The sequence below is a fragment of the Microcaecilia unicolor genome, chromosome 6 (genome assembly GCF_901765095.1).
Source record: "Microcaecilia unicolor chromosome 6, aMicUni1.1, whole genome shotgun sequence".
NCBI lineage: Eukaryota > Metazoa > Chordata > Amphibia > Gymnophiona > Siphonopidae > Microcaecilia > Microcaecilia unicolor.
Window position 1 is genome coordinate 115,807,448 of NC_044036.1, and position 23,116 is coordinate 115,830,563.

The 23,116-nt window shown below is 44.6% G+C and overlaps 1 protein-coding gene across 1 annotated transcript in view; it reads left to right on the top strand.

The window, feature by feature from the left end:
- LOC115471581 (deleted in malignant brain tumors 1 protein-like) overlaps window positions 1-23,116 on the top strand; it is a 121,311-nt gene that overhangs the window by 69,192 nt on the left and 29,003 nt on the right. The window contains exons 5-7 of the mRNA XM_030205254.1: window positions 1,249-1,551; window positions 4,296-4,610; window positions 6,043-6,348. Coding sequence (XP_030061114.1) covers window positions 1,249-1,551; window positions 4,296-4,610; window positions 6,043-6,348 — 924 coding nt within the window. The remainder of the gene's footprint in view (window positions 1-1,248; window positions 1,552-4,295; window positions 4,611-6,042; window positions 6,349-23,116) is intronic.

A 23,116-nucleotide genomic window follows, 5' to 3' on the forward strand; every position in this document is an offset into this window, starting at 1 on the left:
TCTCTTGCCTTGTCTGGTTGTGGAGTCTTCTTCCTCTTGGTGGTGGGGCCTGGCATTTTTCTCGTGTCTCTGGTTGGAACCGATTCTCTTGTCCCTGGAGGGGCTTCCTTGTGCCATCTTGGGATGGTGCATGCTCTCGGGGTCTCTCCCCTCTTCCTTCCTGTCGATGATGTAGCACCAGCGTTGCCTATCGGGGCTTATTCTGTCTCTGTGTTCCCACCCACTTGGGAGCTGCTTTGGTACATCCCACTTGTTTCTGGATTGATCTATGGGATGCTATGAAAGGTAAAATTAGTCCTTACCTGATAATTTTTTTCCATTAGTCCCAACAGATCAATACAGAGGCCTGCCCTTTGTTCTAGCTTAATACATAGTGTGTGGTGTATGTTGTTCTTTTCAGATTTGGATTAGATTTTATCACAGATGTTATTCTGGTGTCTTCTGGATGTCACTTCCATGGACGAATGGTATGGGAGTCAGACTGCAGTCTCTTGGAAACTGCGGTCACATGGCCACAGGGCCGATGGTTCTCTCCTTATTTGGGACAGAGGCAGGAGTTTGATGCATGGTATCTTGATTTCCTTACTGTTTTGGTATTGATCATACTGAAAAGTGAGGCTTCTGCACAGTATCCCTTATGGCAGAGTTCTGGCATTCTCTCTATCTCCACCTGCTGTTAGAGGACATAACCCACTTGTCTCTGGATTGATCTGTTGGGACTAATGGAAAGAAAATGATCAGGTAAGGACTAATTTTACCATAAATCACACAAATCAGATATACATCCTCTGATTAAGAGCTTCAAAGTGGTGAAACAATACCAGAAAAAAGTAAAAGGAGGAGGAAAAAGCCTCAGTGTGCCCAGACCTTTTAATCAAACAGAAAGGTCTATAAGGGCTACAGTCCAATCATTGGCATAAAAATAACCTCCTATATATTCACTTCAGAACATATCTTCAATGTTTGGAATAGTGACTTTATTTCATATGTAGAAAGCACAGAATTTCTACTTCACTTTCAATCCAAATAGCCCTTCTGCTGACTTCACCGCATTTGTCCGACGGTGGCCAGCGTTTCGTTCCACTGTATCAAGGACTCGCAGGACAATTTTTGTGAAGTTAATTTAGGGATGACTACACTTTTAGGGCTACACTTATTACACTTTCTGCATGTGTAATATTTTACATAATAGTAGGTTGAAATGATGATGTCTCTGTAAATAAGAAAAACATCTTCTTGCCATTGCAGGTCATTTGCCCAAACCCACCATGAGCCGATCAAAACCTAACATGTTATTTAACAGAGGAGACAACGTACAGCTGAGCTGCACAATCCCAAAGTTTAACGTAAAAAGTGTGGTCTATTTTCTGAAAGAAAATGTATCGAATCCCATAGCAATGGAGACCTTGTCTAGTGAGGAGATCACAGCAGTTCATGCTATGAATGCACTTGACACCTCAGATAATGGGAGATACACCTGCCAGTATGAAATTAAACTACAAGGACAAAGCTTTAAATCACCAGAGAGTGCCCCTGTGAAAGTAATATTGGGTAAGTCTTTTTTCTTTCTAATATACAATCATTTCTTGGAAAACATCATCAGGACCATTAAAAAAAAGTATTCTTAAAAACAAATTATCTTCATGGATAGCAACGAATTAAGGGGGTCTTTTACTAACCTATAAGTGCTTTCACTTTTATTAACCTATAAGTGCATTCACTCTGCAGCCCCTCACTACCTCTCCACCCTCATCTCTCCCTACACTCTTCCCAGGAACTCCGTTCACTAGGCAAATCTCTCCTAATTGTACCCTTCTCCTCCATCGCTAATTCCAGACTCCATTCCTTTTATCTTGCCACACCTTATGCCTGAAATAGACTTCCTGAGCCGTTATGTCAAGCTCTATCCCTGGCCGCCTTCAAATCTGGGCTAAAGGCATACCTGTTTGATGCTGCTTTTAACTTGTCACCTGCACGTAACCTTTATCTTGTCTTCCTCTCTTCAGTAGTCCCTTTCCCTATGTGTCCTATCTGTCTGTCCTACCCTTATCCCTTATTTGTCCTGTCTGTCTGTCCTGATTTAGATTGTAAGCTCCTTTGAGCAGGGACTGTCTTTTCTTCATGTTAAATTGTGAAGCGCTGCGTATGACTGGTAGCGCTATAGAAATGATTTGTAGTAGTAGTAGTTTTACTAAGGTGCGCTAGCATTTTTAGCTCGCACTACAAATCAGCTGGAGCTAAATGCTGAGACGACTATAGGACTATAATGGGCATCTCAGCATTTAGTGCCTGCTGATTTTTATCTCACCTTAGTAAACGACCCCCTAAAGCTTTAAAAAAATTTTAATGAAAAAATTCCTCTTGTAATTGTAATTTATATTTTTCAATAAGAAGCAAACGTTTATGACTCTCATTGTAATTACAAACAAGTTTAAAAAATGTACTCCCACTGGGTTGTATATATGCCATATCCCAGTCAATCCATACCACAGAGGTCATTTTAGAAGGGTTGTGCAGCATCTGCATGTGTAAAGAGCAGGATTTATAGGTGTAAATATCATACTTGTGAAAATATCAATTTAACAGTGATGCTCTAAACATGTATATGGCATGTGACGCGTATATTTAAAGGAGGCATATTCTGAGCATGGTTTGGGCAGTCCCATTTTTCAATGGAAATTCATGTATATATATTTTTTTTTAATCCCCTGTAGACCAGGTGTGGGCAACCTTGGTCCTCCGGGGCCACATACCAGACAGGTTTTAGGATTTTCCCAATGAATATGCATTAGATCTCATGCATATTCATAGGGAAAATCCTGAAAACCTGGCTTGGTTGGTTGAGATATGGTGGTGGGGCTGTTGCAGGTTAGTAGTTTTGGGGCTGTGGGGGCAGTTTGGAGGGGTGGGGCCATTGTGGAGGTGTATTTTTTGAGGCAGGGGAGTTTGGGGGAGTAAAGAACGGGGCAAGGATATTTGAAAAGTGGAATTTTCTAACTGCTATCATATAGTGTATGTAAGTTTCAATGCTACAGAGGCTGGAACTACTTTTCCCATAGAAATGAATTGGGCCTTTTATAGGATAATTTATTTCTCTGGAATTCCCAGTCTGATTTGGCCCATTTACTGTTTTTTCCTACATGTCAAATTTTATCCCAATCCATTACATTTTCTATGCAACAGAAGGTGGAATTCTTTCTTCCACAGAAATGCATTGAGCCATTTTTTTTTGGTGGGGGGGCTTATTTCTCTGAAATCCCAAGGCCAGTTTAGCCCATTTGTTTAACTCGGTGTATCTTTTTACTGGTTTTTCTCTTTTGCCAATTTTCATCCCATTCCATTCCATTTTTGAAAACTTAATTTGCTATTAAACTACAAGGTATTATAGACTCTTTTTGTATAATTCTTCCTAATTTTTTTTGGGTTGGAAAGAATTTTTTTAAAAGTTATTTCATGGGGGTCACATGATGGTGCTGACTTGATAGGATGTCTTGAGCCAGAGCTCCGCTTCCCACCTGCAAATAAACCCCTTCTTTTAGTTTTCTGACATTTGTAACACCCCTTTCACTAGCAGAGATGACTGTTAATACTTACTGGCTCATCTGAGTGCTGTTTGGTGCAGATTAGTGCCCAGTTCGAGCGGTGAAGGCTGCTCGTGCCAGCGGAGATAATGTGGCTCATGATGGCATCTGCAATCGGCTTCTACTTCTAATGCTGAGATAATGACAATAATGATGATAAAGTATTCTTTGCTATATGGAATTCAAGTGTTTCAGAGATTTCCTTGATCATAACTTGCAGACCCAGTCAGAAGACGTCAGTAATATTGCAGCCTGTCCTGATCTGAAGGAATGTTTTTTTATCAGACAGAACAATCCACTTTCTGCTATTGCAGGTGTTGAACCTTTTTAGCTTTGCTGGATTAATGACTCACAAGCACACTCTGCATAAGTGACAGTCATTCAAAAATTTAGTTTTACTAAAAGCAAAGTGGATTGAATTTTAGAGCAATAAAGTTGTTGGGATAAAAATATTAACAGTAGTTGCATTCATTGTAGTTGCGGTACATTTACTTTTTACTCAAAAAGTATTACATTAGGCAATAACTTTTTTACTTAAGTACATTTTTTAATGTGTTCACCGTACTTTTTACTTTTACTTAAGTATTAAAATATACATCTATATTTACTCTATGGGAAAACTATTTTATTTTTTCTTGATCTGATATTGAAATTGTATAAATTGAAACAATAGTAAAGAAAAAATATTGATGAAGCCTACTAAAATGTTTGCAGGTGAAATGCCGATCAGGCTGGCTGATGGCCCCCATCGCTGTGCTGGAAGGTTGGAAGTTTTCCATGATAATCAATGGGGGACCGTGTGTGATGACTTTTGGGACATGGATGATGCGGTAGTAGTATGTAAACAGTTGGACTGTGGACCTGCCATCTCTGCGCTGAATAGAGCTCACTTCGGAAAAGGAGCTGATCCCATTTGGCTGGAAACAATTGTTTGTAAAGGCAACGAGTCTCTTATCTCTGAATGCCAATCAGAGGAAATAAAAGTGAATCGCTGCAGCCACGAAGAAGATGCCGGTGTTGTGTGCTCAGGTAATTTATCAGATTTGTTTTTGTAACTAAGAAAAGAGGAATGGAATTTAGGACTAGGAGCAGGGCCAGCTCAAGGGGTTGTGGGCTCTGAGCCAATTTTGCTTTTGTGCCTCCATCTTGGGGCTAGTCTTACAGTATAAATCACTCAAGTATCAAGGTTCGTACCACAAGAATGGGCCCATAACCAGAAGGTACCTGTGTTTTCTGATTACTACTCCTGGGGAAAATTCTGCACAAAAACATTAAGGGGGTAATATTCAGCCCCCAGTGGTCATTGGTTTTTAAGCCACTAACAGCTATGGGCTGAATTAAGCTGGACCATATCTATGCTCCAGTATTGAATATCCCGGTAAGTGCAGTCACTCGTAAGTTAATGTTATGTTTCTGCCGGTTTGGCTGAGGGGGAGGGGGGACGTCTCTTCTGATTGGCTGCCAGGGTTGGGCTGACGTCAGGGGATAGTACTTTAGCCTGCAGCTGATGAGTCCCTCTGCTTTGGCGTTACTTACACTTGGTGGTAACTGGAAAGCCAAATAGTTTTCTCTTAGAACGTGCTCTGGGTTCTGACAGGGATCTGTGTTTGTGTTTTTCTTTTCCTTCCCTCTGGGTTAGCTGCTGCTGCGTGTGTGTGCATAGCTCTATAATCAGGGCCAGCTGCTCATTTGCTAGTGGGGGCTGGGCGATGTTCAGCCTCCCCGGGCTCTGGGCTGAGTGAGAGCATTATCTCCATTGTTTGTTTGTTTGAAGAATTTCTCTCCCCATGTGCAGTGAGTAACCCTTTGTGTTCTGTGTGGGCTGTGTCCCTGTCATTTTCGGTGTGTTAGTTCCTTGTCCTGCGCTAGTCCCCTGGGTGGGTGTGGCCCGCTCTGGTTCTTTTTGTTTCTCCCTCTGCCCTATTGCTGGTGTTCAGCACGTGTCTGGCATCTTGGGGTCCCGGGGGGCCCTCTGGGTTCTTTCACCCCTCCCTGTGTGTGTCTGGGTTCCCGTTCAGCCTTGAGGCCCGCACGAGTGGCTCTGTGTGCGTGGGTTCCACTCACAAAAATGGCTGTTCTCTCTCTGGGTGAAATTATGAATATAATGGCACTACATATATAATTTTTTACTTGCAAATAGTGTAGGCAATTTTCAAAAGCCCATTTATATGCATTAACCTCTGTTTTATACACATACATGCCTTTAGAAATTGCTCCCTGTAATATCTTTATAGCCCGATGTTCTGTTTCATTCACTTTGCATACCATTTCTGGAAATGCCATGTTTCAGCAGGTTGGGCTCATTTAAACATGGACTACATACACACAGTGACACACTATTCTTCATGGAGGAAGCCATAAATGAATGCCTTCAGTTTTATTTTAGCCCCTATTTGTCATGTATGTTGTTTATTTGATTTGTTCTGCCATTATAACATATGTCTTTCTTATTTTCATGTAGAAATCAGGCTCTTGGGTGGTCCAGCAAATTGTGCTGGGACAGTGGAGGTATTACACAACGACCAGTGGGGACGAGTGTGTGGTCGTAACTGGGAACTCCAGGATGCGGAAGTGGTGTGCAGTAGCCTGCGATGTGGTTACGCTCTGTCAGTGGTGAACATTGCTCAGTATGGACATGGCCCAGGTCCTTATTGGCTAGAAGATGTGAACTGTGATGGAACAGAATCTTTTTTCAGTAGATGCCAAACAACATTTTCCACTGGGGTTGGCTGCACCAATGGAACAGATGCCACTGTTGTGTGCTCAGGTAAGTCACTGCTCAAAGGCAGATTGAAAGCATTTTAGAAATGAGAACCCTTACCAACAAAGCATAAAAGAAGAATAAAATACTCATTCTTGGGCACGTCACAGGAAAAAGTTGCAAAGTGAACACACATAGAGGGGCATTTTTGACGTTTTGCACAAAACATCCAAAATCTGAATAGGAAAGAAGGCTATTTTCGAAAAAGAAAAACATCTTTTTTTTTAAATACTGTTTCGAACAAGGTTTTTTGCTTTGTATGTATTTTTTTAAAACTATTTTCAAAAGAAAAAGTCCAAGTGAAAAACGTAGAAAATCAAGCCATTGGGATGTAGTAGACTGGTCCCCCAGACATTCCAGGAGAGCAATGGGGCACCCTAGGGAGCACTGCAGTACATTTCAAAAAATGCTCCCAGGTACACATCTCACCATTGCTCCTTTACCTTGTCTGATGAGCCACCCAAAACCCACTACCCCCAACTGTACACCACTATAATAGCTCTTAAGGGTGAAGGGGACACTTATATGTGGGTACAGTGGGTTTCTGGTGAGTTTTGGAGGGCTCACAGTTTCCACCACAAGTGTAACTAGTAGGGGAAGGTATGGGCCTGGGTCTACTTGTCTGCAGTGCACTGCACTCCCCATTAGACCACTCCAGAGACCTGCATTCTGCTCTAATGGACCTGAGTATAACATATGAGGGTGGCATAGAGGCTGGTAAGTAATATTTTAATCACAATTTTGAGGGGTGGGAGGAGATCAGTGACCACTGGGGGAATAAGGTCATCCCTGATCCCCTCCAGTGGTCATCTAGTCATTTGGGGCACATTTTTGTGCCTTATTCATTATAAAAACAGATCTAGTTCAAAGCGTCTTAGTTTTAGTCCTGGACGGTTTTGTTTTGTTCCATTATGGCAGAAAAATGGCAGAACACCCAAACCCCGCCCTTAACACCCCCCCCCCCCCCCCCCCTTGAGATTTGGATGCACTGCTGAAGAACAGCATAGAAAAGCATCTGAAAAATAGGTTTCGAAAATACTGAGTTTGGACGTTTTTGTGAGAAAAACTTCCAAATGCTGCTTTATGCCACTTTTTAGACATTTTTCTCTTTTGAAAATGAGCCCCAGAGAGGCATATTTTCAAAGCACTTTGGGAGGCTAAGTTCCATAGGTTTCTATGGAACTTTGGGAGGCTAAGTGCTTTGAAAATGAGCCTGATAGTGTGACAAAATGTTGCCTTTCCCCTTCCTGCAGTAGCAAACTTATGCATGTCTGTTTCGAGGCTGGATGTGAAAAGTCACGGTAAGTGTGCCTCATACGGGCTACAGTATATGAAGCGCGTGTGTGTGTCTGTCTGTGTATCCATGACTGTGTGTATGTTGTAAAGAGTGGGTAGAAAGCTCTAGAGAACAAAGAGGAAAAAGGAGAGAAAGGAACTACGACTCCCAACATGCTCCAAGGGAACCCAGGGATAGGAAAAACTATGTGCATACCCAGGGGCCACCAGAGGAGGGCCGCAGGAGAATGAGTAAGCCTGATTCTCCAGCCTGGGGGAGGAGGTGGTGGAACAGGTGGGTGGAGAACGAAAAGATACCAAGGAACCTTAATGAAGGAAAGTGTGAGCAGCTGGGAGGGGGAGGGGACGAAGAGAATATGGACTGGGCTCCTGAGCAGAAGCAGGGGGAGAGTGAGCCTTGTCCTATGGAGCTGACTGAGCCGGAGAACTCCCGGGAAGAACCAATGGACTTTTCAGCTCTGGCTCAGAGAAAGCCAGAGAAACTGCGGGGCCCCAAAACCGGGTCAAGCGGGAGGAGGTCAGGTGAGATAGTGACTGACCTAGAGGGTGGGACCCTAGGCTTTGAGCCCGCGCAGAGCCATTGTTGCTAAAGGGAACTGTATTTTGAAGCCTTGCTAAACTGAAGGGTGTTTTGAGGCCGGGCCACAATGAACTGTGCTTGGAAGCCTGGCCAATTTGAACTGTGTTTGCAAGCCTTGCTAAAGTGAACTGTATTTTGAAGCCTTGCTAAACTGAAGGGTGTTTTGAGGCCGGGCCACAATGAACTGTGCTTGGAAGCCTGGCCAATTTGAACTGTGTTTGCAAGCCTTGCTAAAGTGAACTGTATTTTGAAGCCTTGCTAAACTGAAGGGTGTTTTGAGGCCTGACCCCAGTGAACTGGGTTTGCAAGCCTTGCTAAAGGGAAGTGTATTTTGAAGCCTTGCTAAACTGAAGGGTGTTTTGAGGCCTGGCCACAGTGAACTGTGCTTGGAAGCCTGGCCAATTGGAACTGTGTTTGCCAGCCTTGCTAAAGTGAACTGTATTTTGAAGCCTTGCTAAACTGAAGGGTGTTTTGAGGCCTGGCCACAGTGAACTGTGCTTGGAAACCTGGCCAATTTGAATTGTGTTTGCAGGCCTTACTAATGTGAAATGTATTTTGAAAGCCTCACTAAAAGGATCTGGAACTGTATTTGAGTGGTTCTTTGTGGCGAAGCTGCATTTTCTGAGAGAGGGCTCGAAAGTGATCACAATTGGTGTCAGAAGTAGGATCGATTTCCGGACCTGTCGCTCGAGGAGGTGACAAGCCAGAAGAAAAAGCCCGACGGAGGGGCCAACGCTGAGAAAAGCGCAGACCCGTCTTGGGTTCCGGTAAGCGGGGCCGGGATTGGGGAAACCAGAGGGAGTATAGGAAAAGGGAAAACCGCAGTGGCGAAATCGCACTTGGAGTCGTGTTTTCTGCTTTCTTTTCTTCAGGAGTAGCAGTCAGGAAGCAAGGATGGACCCCAAGGAGATCTTCGCCTGGATGACTATGCAGTTCCAGAAACAGCAGGAACTGGCGGCGAAGATGGTGGAGGAGTCTTTGACTGCAGCTAGAGACCAGCAGCAACCGGTGTTGAATCTACTACAGGACGTTTTGCAGAAGGGGATCGGTAGCCCAAGGGACTTTGGAACCGGAGGGACCGGGCAGGGGCCAGGAGGAAGCGGTGCGGTAGGACCTTTATCCATGAACTCACTTACCTGGGGGAAGTTGGCTGAACAGGATAATGTGGATGATTTTCTGACCGCCTTTGAGAGGGTGGCGGTGGCCGCAGGATGGCCGCAAGAGCAGTGGGCCATGCGATTAGTGCCTTCCTTATCCGGGGAAGCTCTGGCCGCCTTTAGGGACTTGTCCCCTGGGGACGCTGCCCATTATGGGAGGTTAAGGGAGGCCATTAAGGACCGATATGGTCTAAGTACCCAAGCTTATAGGCGAAAGTTTAGGGCCACTAAATGGGAAAAGGGGGAAGCACCTAAAGCTCTGGCCAATAAACTGATGGACTTAGTAAAAAAATGGTTGGAACCAGATCACCACACTACTGCCGAGATTCTTCAAGAACTGGTAGTGGAGCAATTCCTACAGGGACTACCCAGGGAGATCCGAGCGGGGCTGGTTCAGAGGGGCTGTAAGACAGTGGAGGGCGTGGTGACCGGGTTAGAATGTTACCTGGAAGCCCAACATTGGGGGGGACACGGCCTGGAGGGAGGGAAACTACGACCTCAGGACGGCTGGGGGTCCAAAGTCACCTCCCTTAGAAGGGATCCCCAGGGAATGAAGGTCGGTTCAAAGTGGGTTGGTAAAAAGCCGGTAGGGTCAGAAGGCCAGGAGAAAAAAGCTACTTTTTATGAGGGAAAAGTATGTTATGAGTGCGGAAAAGAAGGGCACTTCAGGAAGGATTGCCCAGGGCGAGAGGGATGGATCTCTCAAGTGGCCCAGGGGTTTAGGCCCCGGTATACGGCCCAGGTGGAGGGTTTATCTATTGAAGCCATGTTAGACTCCGGGGCAGACCAGTCCATGATCTCCAGGAGGTTATGGGAGCAAATAAGAAAAAGGAGGATACGATGTAAGGATACCTATGAGGGAGCAGTAGCTATCCAGTGTATACATGGGGCAAGTACTCGTTATACCCTTCATAGAGTTAGCTTGAAGGGGCCCACAGGAGAGATCGAGATAGCCGTGGCGGTTCTACCCAGGTTGCCACAGGAGATGATTTTAGGAAGGGTCTGGCCTCCTTTTTCAGACTGTATTAGGGGTAAAAGCGTGTTGGTAACTACCCGCGCTCAGGCGCGACGGGATCCGGAGGCGGAGAAAGAAGGAATAGGAGGTATTTTTCCTTTTCAGGGAGATGTATTAGGGGAGCCGGGGAAAGGGAAAAAGGGGAACGCTTTGAAGAAAAAGGAGCAGAGAGGTAGACGGGGGGCTTTGGAGCGGGTGCAAAAAGAAAGTTACCTGCCGGTAGCCCCGAAAGAATTGCAGGCACAGTTTCCCCAGTTTCATAGGGAGCAGGCTGCAGATCCTACTTTAGAATATGCCTGGGAGAGGGCACGCCAGGGGGAGGGCATAGAGGCTCCGGGTTTCATGTTAGAAGGGGATATATTATATCGTAGGGTGCCCAGCTGGGAGAACTCTGAAGGAGGGAGACAGCTAGTAGTCCCCCAAGCTTTTCGGCCCCTAGTGGTAAGGCTGGCTCATGATCATCCTTTGGGCGGGCATAAGGGCTCCCAGGCTACCCTGACTCAGATATTGGCGAGATTCTATTGGCCCGGGGTTTATGGGGAGGTGGAGAAGTATTGCAAGTCATGCCCAAATTGTCAGAAAGTAGCAGACCGTCTTCCCCCTAGGGCTCCTCTAAGACCCCTGCCCCGGGTGGAACAACCGGGGAGGAGAATAGCCATGGATATTATTGGCCCGGTGACAAAATCTCAGAGAGGCTTCCTCTATGTTTTAGTGGTGATGGATATGGCCACCAGGTATCCCTGGGCCATCCCTTTAAGAAGCATATCAGCGAAGGGCATTGCCCGGGAACTGATAAAAATCTTTTGTGAGGTGGGGTTTCCCCAAGAGGTTTTGACAGACAGGGGATCCAACTTCATGTCCAGCACCTTAAGGCAAGTGTGGGAGGCTTTTGGGATACAGCATATCCGTACAGCGGCCTACCATCCGCAAACAAATGGGATGGTAGAACGGTTTAATAGAACTTTAAAGGGGATGTTAAAAAAAGCGCTGGGTGAAGATAGGACAGGTTGGGACCAACTGTTACCCTTCGTGCTATATGCATACAGGGAGAAGGTACAGGACTCATTAGGAGTTTCCCCTTTCGAGCTAGTATTTGGCCGGAGGCCCAGGGGAATTTTAGATATATTGCAGGAACACTGGGTACCTCCGGAGAAGCCCGATCAGTCAGTGGTAGAATATCTACAGGATCTGAGGGCCAGATTGGATAAATTGCAAGAATATTCCCAGGAGAGGCTGGAACAGAGCCAAAATCGACAAAAGAATACTATGATAAAGGTACTCGGGAACGGGAGTTTGCAGTCGGAGATAGGGTCCTTATCCTAGTCTCTGAAGACCCGCATAAGTTTGCCTCGGGGTGGAGGGGTCCCTGGGTGGTGAAGAGGAGACTAGGGCCCCTCACGTATGAGGTGGCGAACGAGAAGGGTCGGGTTCAAACCTTCCATGTGAACCTTATGAAACCCTGGGTAGCAAGGGTGGGCTTTCAGACACGGGGGGAGGAAAAGGAGGGAGAGGAGTTGGGACCACAAATAAGAGATATTTTCAAGCCTGGGGAGCCAGGGATTAATCCCCGGTTGACACAGGCACAAAAAAAACAGATAGGAAGGCTCCTGAAAGGGTTTGACGACGTGTTGACAGCATGTCCGGGAAATACTCACCTGGTTGAGCATGACATTATAACAGAAAGGGGTAAAGTAGTTCGGCAAAGGCCATATAGGCTCTCCCCCATGAAAAGGAGGGAGGTTATAAAACAGGTGCAGGAAATGTTAGATTTCGGGGTGATTGAGGAATCAAATAGCCCCTGGTCAAGCCCAGTGGTGTTAGTGCCAAAACCTGATGGGGAGTGGAGATTCTGCATAGATTTTCGCCAGCTTAATACCCTTTCTCAAAGTGATGCATATCCTATGCCCTATATTGAGGAGCTGGTAGACAGGTTAGGATCTGCACAATATCTCACTACCCTGGACTTGACTAAAGGGTACTGGCAGATTCCACTTACTCCCGGAGCCCAAGCTAAGACGGCTTTTAGTACGCCCATAGGTCTGTACCAGTTTAAAAGATTACCCTTTGGCCTTAATTCAGCGGCTGCGAGTTGCCAGAGGTTACTGGACCGGGTGCTCAGACCACATCAGATGTACGCAGCTGCGTATATGGATGATGTGGTAATACATAGTGCAGACTGGAATACCCATTTAAAACAGGTGGAGGCGGTGCTGCAGGCTTTTAGGGATGCAGGCCTTACCTTGAACCCAAAGAAATGTTATTTTGCGCAGTACCGGGTGAAGTATTTGGGGTATAATGTGGGCCGGGGAGAGGTACGGCCTTTACTAAACAAGGTCAAGAGCATCCAGGAGTTTCCCCGACCAAACACTAAGAAGCAATTACGTAGCTTCCTGGGGATGGTGGGGTATTACCGTAGGTTCATCCCTCATTTTTCCTCAATGGCCACTCCCCTAACTGACCTGCTGAGAGGGAAGAATCCTGACCACTTGAGGTGGTGGGGGGGAGGAGTTGAGGGCATTTGAACAGATGCAGAGGGCCCTGTGCCAGGAGCCGGTGTTGAAGGCAGTAGATTTCGAGAAACCCTTTGTCCTTCAAACAGATGCCTCGGGGAAGGGGTTAGGGGCAGTGCTGTCCCAAGAGCATGAAGGGGAAGAGCATCCGGTGCTTTATTTAAGCCGAAAGCTCCTTCCTCATGAGGATCATTACTCCACCATAGAAAAGGAGTGTTTAGCCATCCGATGGGCGGTGCAGGAGTGTAATGTCTATTTAGAAGGACGAAAATTCAAGCTGGTAACGGATCATGCTCCCTTGAAATGGCTGAATATGATGAAGAATAATAATGGGAGACTAATGCGATGGTATTTAGCTTTGCAGCCATTTCAATATTCCGTGGAGCATCGTCCAGGGCGATGTTTGGGAAATGTTGATGCACTGTCCCGGGTAGAGGAGGAGAAAGAGAAAGAGTGGGGGGATGGAAGTTTAAGGGGGGGGGTATGTAAAGAGTGGGTAGAAAGCTCTAGAGAACAAAGAGGAAAAAGGAGAGAAAGGAACTACGACTCCCAACATGCTCCAAGGGAACCCAGGGATAGGAAAAACTATGTGCATACCCAGGGGCCACCAGAGGAGGGCCGCAGGAGAATGAGTAAGCCTGATTCTCCAGCCTGGGGGAGGAGGTGGTGGAACAGGTGGGTGGAGAACGAAAAGATACCAAGGAACCTTAATGAAGGAAAGTGTGAGCAGCTGGGAGGGGGAGGGGACGAAGAGAATATGGACTGGGCTCCTGAGCAGAAGCAGGGGGAGAGTGAGCCTTGTCCTATGGAGCTGACTGAGCCGGAGAACTCCCGGGAAGAACCAATGGACTTTTCAGCTCTGGCTCAGAGAAAGCCAGAGAAACTGCGGGGCCCCAAAACCGGGTCAAGCGGGAGGAGGTCAGGTGAGATAGTGACTGACCTAGAGGGTGGGACCCTAGGCTTTGAGCCTGCGCAGAGCCATTGTTGCTAAAGGGAACTGTATTTTGAAGCCTTGCTAAACTGAAGGGTGTTTTGAGGCCGGGCCACAATGAACTGTGCTTGGAAGCCTGGCCAATTTGAACTGTGTTTGCAAGCCTTGCTAAAGTGAACTGTATTTTGAAGCCTTGCTAAACTGAAGGGTGTTTTGAGGCCGGGCCACAATGAACTGTGCTTGGAAGCCTGGCCAATTTGAACTGTGTTTGCAAGCCTTGCTAAAGTGAACTGTATTTTGAAGCCTTGCTAAACTGAAGGGTGTTTTGAGGCCTGACCCCAGTGAACTGGGTTTGCAAGCCTTGCTAAAGGGAAGTGTATTTTGAAGCCTTGCTAAACTGAAGGGTGTTTTGAGGCCTGGCCACAGTGAACTGTGCTTGGAAGCCTGGCCAATTGGAACTGTGTTTGCCAGCCTTGCTAAAGTGAACTGTATTTTGAAGCCTTGCTAAACTGAAGGGTGTTTTGAGGCCTGGCCACAGTGAACTGTGCTTGGAAACCTGGCCAATTTGAATTGTGTTTGCAGGCCTTACTAATGTGAAATGTATTTTGAAAGCCTCACTAAAAGGATCTGGAACTGTATTTGAGTGGTTCTTTGTGGCGAAGCTGCATTTTCTGAGAGAGGGCTCGAAAGTGATCACAATGTATATGTCTTTGTGTGTATGTGAGTGTCTTTGTGCCTATGTATATAAGACAGAGAAACAGATGGAGCCTAAAAGTACACCAAAAAACTGGTTTGCTTACCTATAGCCACAGAAGGCAAGCCCATGGCTGCCCAGTGTCCTTCAGCTGTCAGTATTGGTCAGTAGGCGTGTGCATGGAAAACATATTCAGATTAATTTTGAACTTTATTCCCCAATTTTGGGGCATTTTTTTGGTTTGTTTCATATATTTGTGTTAATGAAAAAATTTAACACCCTCCAGAATCTACATTAAAATTATTTAGCATGCGTTAATAAACTTTAAGCATGTTCATTTAGTTATTGTGTGTTAAATCAATTTGTAGTGCAAACTAACTATTTTAATGCATGTTAATGAAACAAATGCGTGCTAATGAATGCAAATCCATATTCAGCACTAGGAATGGAAGAAGTGATTCAGAATTCATGTCAACTAAACGCCTACTTTACAACTTATTGTAAGCCACACTGAACCCGCAAAAAGGTGGGAAAATGTGGGATACAAATGCAATAAATAAATAAATACTTATTGTATAGATTAGGGAGAAGATTGTGTAAATCTAGTTCTGCAAGCATACTTATTCACATCTGTATACTGTCTCCCTTACACAACTTGAGGTAGTTTAGAATAAAATTATAAACAATAAAAATAATTTCCCATCCCTATCCATAAAATATCCTGAGCCAGTACAGGGGTTGGAACAAAGAAAAATTTCATAATTCAATTCAATTTCATACATACTTGCACAGTCAGTGATTGAGCAAGTATGTATGAAATAGTTGAGTTGAACAATGAAACTTTATTAGTAGAAGATTACATCCACCTGATGTTCCCTCTCACCAATCTCATAATCATGTGTGCATACTGGAGTGGAGTATGGACCATTTGGGGCATGTTCCGCTCCATGGGGGCAGGCTAAGGCATCAGGTCTCAGTTTGGACTGGATGGTGTATACCACAGGGTAAAGAAGTCAAACATGAAATTGCTGATCTACTATTAGTGGTCTGTAATTGTCCATAGCATCTGAAGATTGGAGGATAGCCAATGTAACACCAGTTTTTAAAAAGGGTTCTAGGGGTGATCCATGTAATTAAGGACTGGTAAGTCTGATGTCAGTGCTGGGCAAAATGATAGAAATTATTATAAAGAATAAAATTACCAGACACATAGACAAACATAATTTAATGGGAGAAAGTTAACATTGATTCAGCCAAGGGAAACTTGCCTCACCAATTTGCTTCATTTCTTTGAAGGTGTGAATAAATATGTGAGGGTCAGTATTCAGCTGGTGGTGTTGAGTGTTTTGTTGACTGCTGCAGGAGTTATTCCCGGATATTCAATACTAGTCTGGGCTTCGGCATTGGATATCTGGTTTATGCGGAGCCATCTAAGTTGATATTCAGTACTTAAATGGCTAAGGGTTGCTGTATAAAGTTAAGATTGTGTTTTATTCGGTCCCATTAATACAGTTACTCTGGATGGTTAAGTGCTGAATATCAGAACTTAACCAACCAACTGGTGATTCCGCCTCCAGAATAGCTGGTTTTCACTTTGGTGCTAACCACTAATTTTAGCGGTGATAACTGGTTAAGTGCTGCTGAAAATTAGCAGATAACCCTGAACAAACAATTTGAACAGTCAGCAGCCATTTGGGGCCGATTAAATTGTTTTGAATATCGACAAGGTGGATAAAGGTGAGCTGGTTGATGTAGTATATCTAGATTTTCAGAAAACCTTTGACAAAGTCATAAGAACATAAGAGTAGCCATACTGGGTCAGACCAATGGTCCATCTAGCCCAGCATCCTGCTTTCCAAACAGTGGCCAAGCCAGGTCCCAAGTACCTGGCAGAAACCCAAATCGTGGCAACACTCCATACTACAAATCCCAGGGCAAGCAGTTGCTTTCCATGTCTGTCTCAATAGCAGATTATGGAGTTTTCCTCCAGGAATTTGTCCAAATCTTTTTAAAACTCAGATACACTAACTGCTGTTACTATATCCTCTGGCAAAGAGTTCTAGAGCTTAACTGTTTGATGAGTGAAAAAATATTTCCTCCTATTTGTTTTAAAAGTATTTCCATGTAACTTCTTCGAGTGTCCCCTAGTCTTTGTACTTTTGGAACTTCTACTACACCACTCAGGATTTTGTAGACCTTGACCATATCTCCCCTCATTTGTCTCTTTTCCAAGCTGAAGAGCCCTAACCTCTTTAGCCTTTCCTCATAAGAGAGGAGTTCCATCCCCTTTATCATTTTGGTCGCTCTTCTTTGAAACTTTTCTAATTCTGTTATATCTTTTTTGAGATACGGCAACCAGAACTGAACGCAGTACTCAAGGAGACTCCTGAAAAAATTAAAATCCATAAGACAGGAGGCAGTGCTTTGTTGTGGATTTGGGAAATGGTTAAAAGATAGAAAACAGAGGGTAGGGTTCAAATAGCCATTTTTCTTAATGGAGGAAGACGAATACTGGGGTGTCCCCGGGATCTGTACTGGGACTGGTGCTATTTAACATATTTATAAATTATCTGGAAATGGGAATGATGAGTGAGATGATTACATTTGCAGATGACACAAAACTATTCAAAGTCATCAGATCGCATTCAGTTTGTGAGAAATTGCAGGAGGACCTTACGAAATCGGAAGGCTGGGCATCCAAATGGCAGATGAAATGTAATGTGGATAAATGCAAAGTGATGCACATTGAGAAGAATAATCCAAATCATTGTTTCTGGATGCTAGGTTCCACTTTAGAAGTCACCACCCAAGAAAAAGATTTGCATGTCATCGAGGACAATATGTTGAAATCTGTTCAGTGTGTGCTGGCGGCCAATAAAGCAAATGGAATGCTATGAATTAAACAGATAGAGATAAAAAAATAAGACAGAGAATATTATAATGCCTATGTATTGCTCCATCACATTGTTCTTGGCTTGATTCGACTCGTCAAGCAGCTTTTTTTTGTGCAGCCTCAACGTTATGGAATTCTCTCCCTATCCCTCTTTGCTCAGAACCATCATACTTGAGGTTCCGAGCTGCTCTAAAAACACATCTGTTTTGGCAGGCATACAAACATGGAGTCAGTGACGTGACTGGGATGCCTATGGTCCTATTTCTTCCTTTGTTGTTTTTTCTCTTGTCCTTGTTTTCTGTCCTGATTTATGAACTAATGTATTTCCCTTCCTCCTACAAGTTGTAGTCTGTAAACCACCCTGTGTGTTCCTTGTTTGCACGGCCAGCTCAAGAGGTTGCTGTGCTCAAGCCAACTTTTGTTTTTGCATCCCCCACCCCCTGCCCAAAATATTTTCTCCTCTTTTGCTAGCTTTGTCCCTCCAGCCCCCTTGAATAGTTTTTCCTTTTCCAAAATGTTTGTCCCTTGAATATTTTATTAATCTCTTCCCAGCTTTAATCCCCCCCCCCCACAGACCCTCAAATACTTTCTCCTCTATTTTTCCCAGCTTTTCCTGCCTGATACCATGGAATATTCTTTCCTTTCAACAACCCCCCCTCCACCCCACCACAATAGTCCAGCATATCTCCTCCTTCCTTTCTCCCTTCCCTTCCCTTCCATCCCCTCCCTAATGGTCCAACATGTCTCCTTCCTCCTTCCCTTCCCAATGGTTCAGCATGTCTTCTTCCCCGTCCCTCTTGATTGGATCAGCATGTCTCCTTCTTGGCTTCTCCCTTCCCTAATGGTCCAACATTTCTCCCTCTCCCCCTCCAATATTTCTTCTCTCTTAGTCTCCCAATGAGCTAGCATTTGTTCTCCTTCCCTCCTCCCCCCCTCCCCACACCCATGGTCCTGCATCTCTGAGTCCTGTTCTCTCCCTAGCTGGAGAACTGGCATCTCCTGGCCTCTCAAGCCCCATCTTCCCTATGTACCTTTTTAAAAGTTTTTTATGCTTGCCGCAGCAGCAAGCAGCAATGCATATGCGCTGCTCGTGTCTATCCCACAGTCTTCCCTCTGACAGTTCCCGCCTATGTGGAAACAGGAAGTTGTCAGAGCGAAGGCTGTGGGGAGGGTGCAAGCAATGCTTATGCATCACTGCTGCACTGCCGGCCATAGCTCCAATTAAAAAAAAAAACAACTTTTAAAAAGGTACACCCAGGGCAGTGCGGGGCTTGAGAGGCCAAGGGAGATTCTGGATCGCTGGGGAGTGAGAGGGCATCGGCATCACTAACCAGACTCTTTTTTTTTTTAATCTGTACAACCACTAGGTAAGCTTCCTCTGCCTTTGGGGAATCTGGGCCAGCTTAACCTATGGGCTGGTGACATCACAGACTCTGTTGTTTGACACCCTTAATCGCCAGCGCCCTGGGCCAGAGCCCTCATGTGGTCCATAGCTGGCCCTGCCTGTTTGAGTGGTACTTTAGAAATGAATAAACATCTGCTCTGCATTTAGCGCATAGGGCAGGTGCTTATTGCACCACATGGGAATGCGTTACATGCAGCTGCAAATAGCATGGTAGCAACCATGCTACCTGCCCTGCATGTAATGCAGTGCAAGGCCAACTTTAAATAAATGTAAAAAAATGCCCTGATATGGTGGCACACCCATCCTTCCCTCCCCTTAAATCTGATCCCCCTAGTCACAGTCCTGCCCACACCACCATACAGACGTGATTCCCTGTTAAGACCCCAACCCCCAGATCACACAACTCTGACCCCCTGATACTAGACCCAAACCCCAGATAGTGGATTTCCCCCCACACTCAAGCACCCCCAGATTCTACCCACTCCTGTGCTGGCCAGCTAACACAGGATTTTTAATGCACAACCTCCTTTTATAGCGCAGAAGACAGTAGCCAAGGCCTACACAACTGTCTACTGTGCTGAAAACCCTGCATTAGTGCAACTAATAAAATAAATAAATAAACTTAGTAAAATCCATTGAACAAGCAAAAAAGGGCTATTACTCCAAGCAAATTCTCAAGGCACCACATTCTGCAAGACTGTATGTTATTTTGCACTCACTAACAACCTCTCCTCATACCTCATCTTCTGCAGAATCAATACCATCCACAGATTCAATTGCCACTCATTTCTCTACTAAGATATCTCTACGTTTCTCCACTATATCTTTTTTTTTTTTTGTTATATTTGTACCCTGCGCTTTCCCACTCATGGCAGGCTCAATGCGGCTTACATGGGGCAATGGAGGGTTAAGTGACTTGCCCAGAGTCACAAGGAGCTGCCTGTGCCTGCACTTTCTGCTAACTCACCAGATCCCCCACATACCTTACCAGAAGCAGATCTCTCCCTAAGCAGTAAATTCTCTACCTTTAACAATTTTCCAGCATCTTACTGCCCTTTCTTTTCACTATGATCTCCATCAGTCTTGAATAAGGTCAATTTTCTTCTGCCTGGAAACATGCATTGATTCGCCCAAAGGTAAAAACCCCATCTCTCGGAGCTTCTACACTCTCCAATCACTGTCCTATCTCTAATCTGTCATTTGTGTCAAATTAATAGAATCCATAGTCCAAGAGCAACTACACAACTTTCTTGATAAAAGACATTTGTCACACCCCAATCAGACCATCAAAGCACTGAAACTGTATCATTAGGCGTTACTACTTACATAAATTACCATTTAGCACAAGACAAGACTGTACGCCTTCTATCATTAGACCTGTCGGCTGCATTTGATTTGATTGACCGTGAGCTTACTACTTCATCAATTACAATAAACAGGCATTCTTGATACTGTTTATAATTGGTTCTCATCCTATTGTAAAGATCGCACAAATACAGTCTTCCATTTATTTATTTAAAATATTTACAGTATAAACCGCACAATCCTATGTTACTTGGTGGTGTACAAATGAACATACAAAATAAAGCAAACAATAAACATTTCAATAATGAACAAACATAAAATGTAACTAAAAATGAAATAGTTTCAAATCAAATCAGCCAGATCAAAGTTGTTCTGTTCAAAAACATATCTAAATATGTTACATTTAAAATCAGCCACTGAATGCCTGCTGAAATAATAAGGTTTTCAAATCACATTTCAACTGTGAACAAGTTTGTATACACCTCAAAGTAACTGGAAGATTATTCCATAGTTTAGGTCCAATATCTTTGAACATCGAGGACCTATATTCTTCTAATCTAACCTGCCTAAAAGATGGAACTTCAAACAAGTTTAGGCTAGCTGATCTAAGTATACACGTAGGCTGATAAATATATAGCATTGAAACAGTGATAGGTGAGACTAAATTATTAAAGACTTTGAACATTAGCAGCATGATCTTAAACATGATTCTTTGTTCAATTGGTAACCAATGAAGGTCCTTCAAAACTGGGGTGATATGGCAAAATCGGGAAAAAACAGAAACAACTCGCCCAGCAGCATTTTGTTCAAAGCTCACACATGATTCTTATTTAATCCTAAAGATATCAAGAGGAAACTGGTTCCATTCGTTCACTGTACTTATAAATATAGAACACAGTTATCAATGTGTAAGTCAGAGTTCTTCCATTAAAGGAGGAAAACGCCTCAAAAACAAGCCCCTCCCACAGATGTAAATGGGGTGAAGGCTACATATTCATCATCATAGGCGTTTCTAAAAACCTCCTCATTTTAAAACATTTTTTTGAAAAAGTTTTTTTCTTAATGCTGAATAACAAAGCCGCTTTGCCGAGTAAGCTATAAAATTTTACTTAACTTCGGCAGACTGCAGACTTTCTCCTCCCAGACCGTGATTCAACTGTGGTCAACGGGTCCCGTTTCACATTGCGCTGCTTCAGGACCACAGCTATTCAATCAACCAGTTCATCGGTCATAAATCATTCCGTTCAAAAATGCCGACGGTAGCATGAAGGTATGAGGAGAGGTTGTTAGTGAGTGCAAAATAACATACAGTCTTGCAGAATGTGGTGCCTTGAGAATTTGCTTGGAGTAATAGCCCTTTTTTGCTTGTTCAATGGATTTTACTAAGTTTATTTATTTATTTATTTATTTATTTTATTAGTTGCACTAATGCAGTAATCAAAGCAAGGTATTGCAATGCTCTGTACAACCAATCTAACATTAGAGGGACTGAGGAAGTCTCTTAGAGGGGCATAATCGAATGGGGCGCCCAAGTTTCCTGAGGACGTCCTCGCAGGATGTCCCCGCAAAGAGGCAGGGAAACCCATATTATCGAAACAAGATGGGTGTCCATCACACCACCCGAATTCTCGTCCACTCTCTCATTACCTCTCGCCTTGACTACTGCAACCTACTCCTCACTGGCCTCCCACTTAGCCATCTATCCCCCCTTCAATCCATTCAGAACTCGGCTGCATGTCTTATCTTCCGCCTGGACCGATATACTTATATCACCCCTCTCCTCAAGTCACTTCACTGGCTTCTGATCAGGTACCGCGTACAGTTCAAGCTTCTCCTACTAACCTACAAATGCACTCGATCTGCAGCCCCTCCTTACCTCTCTACCCTCATCTCCCCTTACGTTCCTACCCGTAACCTCCGCTCTCAAGACAAATCCCTCCTCTCAGTACCCTTCTCCACCACCGCCAACTCCAGGCTCCGCCCTTTCTGCCTCGCCTCACCCCATGCTTGGAATAAACTCCCTGAGCCCATATGCCAGGCCCCCTCCCTGCCCATCTTCAAATCCTTGCTCAAAGCCCACCTCTTCAATGTCGCCTTTGGCACCTAACCACTACACCTCTATTCAGGAAATCTTGACTGCCCCAACTTGACATTTCGTCCTTTAGATTGTAAGCTCCTTCGAGCAGGGACTGTCGTTCTTTGTTAAACTGTACAGCGCTGCGTAACCCTAGTAGCGCTCTAGAAATGTTAAGTAGTAGTAGTAAATGTTGAGATGGTCGTCCCCGGTTTTCGGCGATAATGGAAACTGAGGACGCCCATCTCAAAAACGACCAAATCCAACTCATTTGGTCATGGGAGGAGCCAGCATTCGTAGTGCACTGGTTCCCCTTACATGCCAGGACACCAACCGGGCACCCTAGGGGGCACTGCAGTGGACTAACTAATGCACTAACTGAATGGAAAAAGCCCTTCCCTTACCGATCCCTTAGTGATTCAGAAAGGAACAGGCATGCATGAAGGAAATCACATGCAAATCAGCTGCTCACTGTTAGCTCATTTGCACACGATTTCCTTCCTAAGGAGGGGAAGCCAGTCCAGAGCAGCCAAGCATTATGAGTGGCTGCTCTGCGCATGCCAAAGACTGCTTCATACATGCAGACAAGCTGTGTGTATAATAGCTGTCTACAACCTTAGAAAAATACAAGTCCAGGTGAAAACGTCAAAAGTGCTCGTCAGGGACATCCAAAATGTGGATGTTTCTGTGAGAAGAATGTCCATGCCTGGATGTTTCTGTGAGAAGGATGTCCATGACTTTGCTATGCCTCTGACACCTCCTTTATTTATTTGGATTTTGGATCACAAGTAGTAGCAGTGGGATTTGAACCAGCCACCTCTGGTATCGGCCTGTTTATCCGACACTGCGGCATGGATGTCCAACCGCCACCTGAAGCTGAACATGTCCAAGACCGAGCTCCTCGTCTTTCCTCC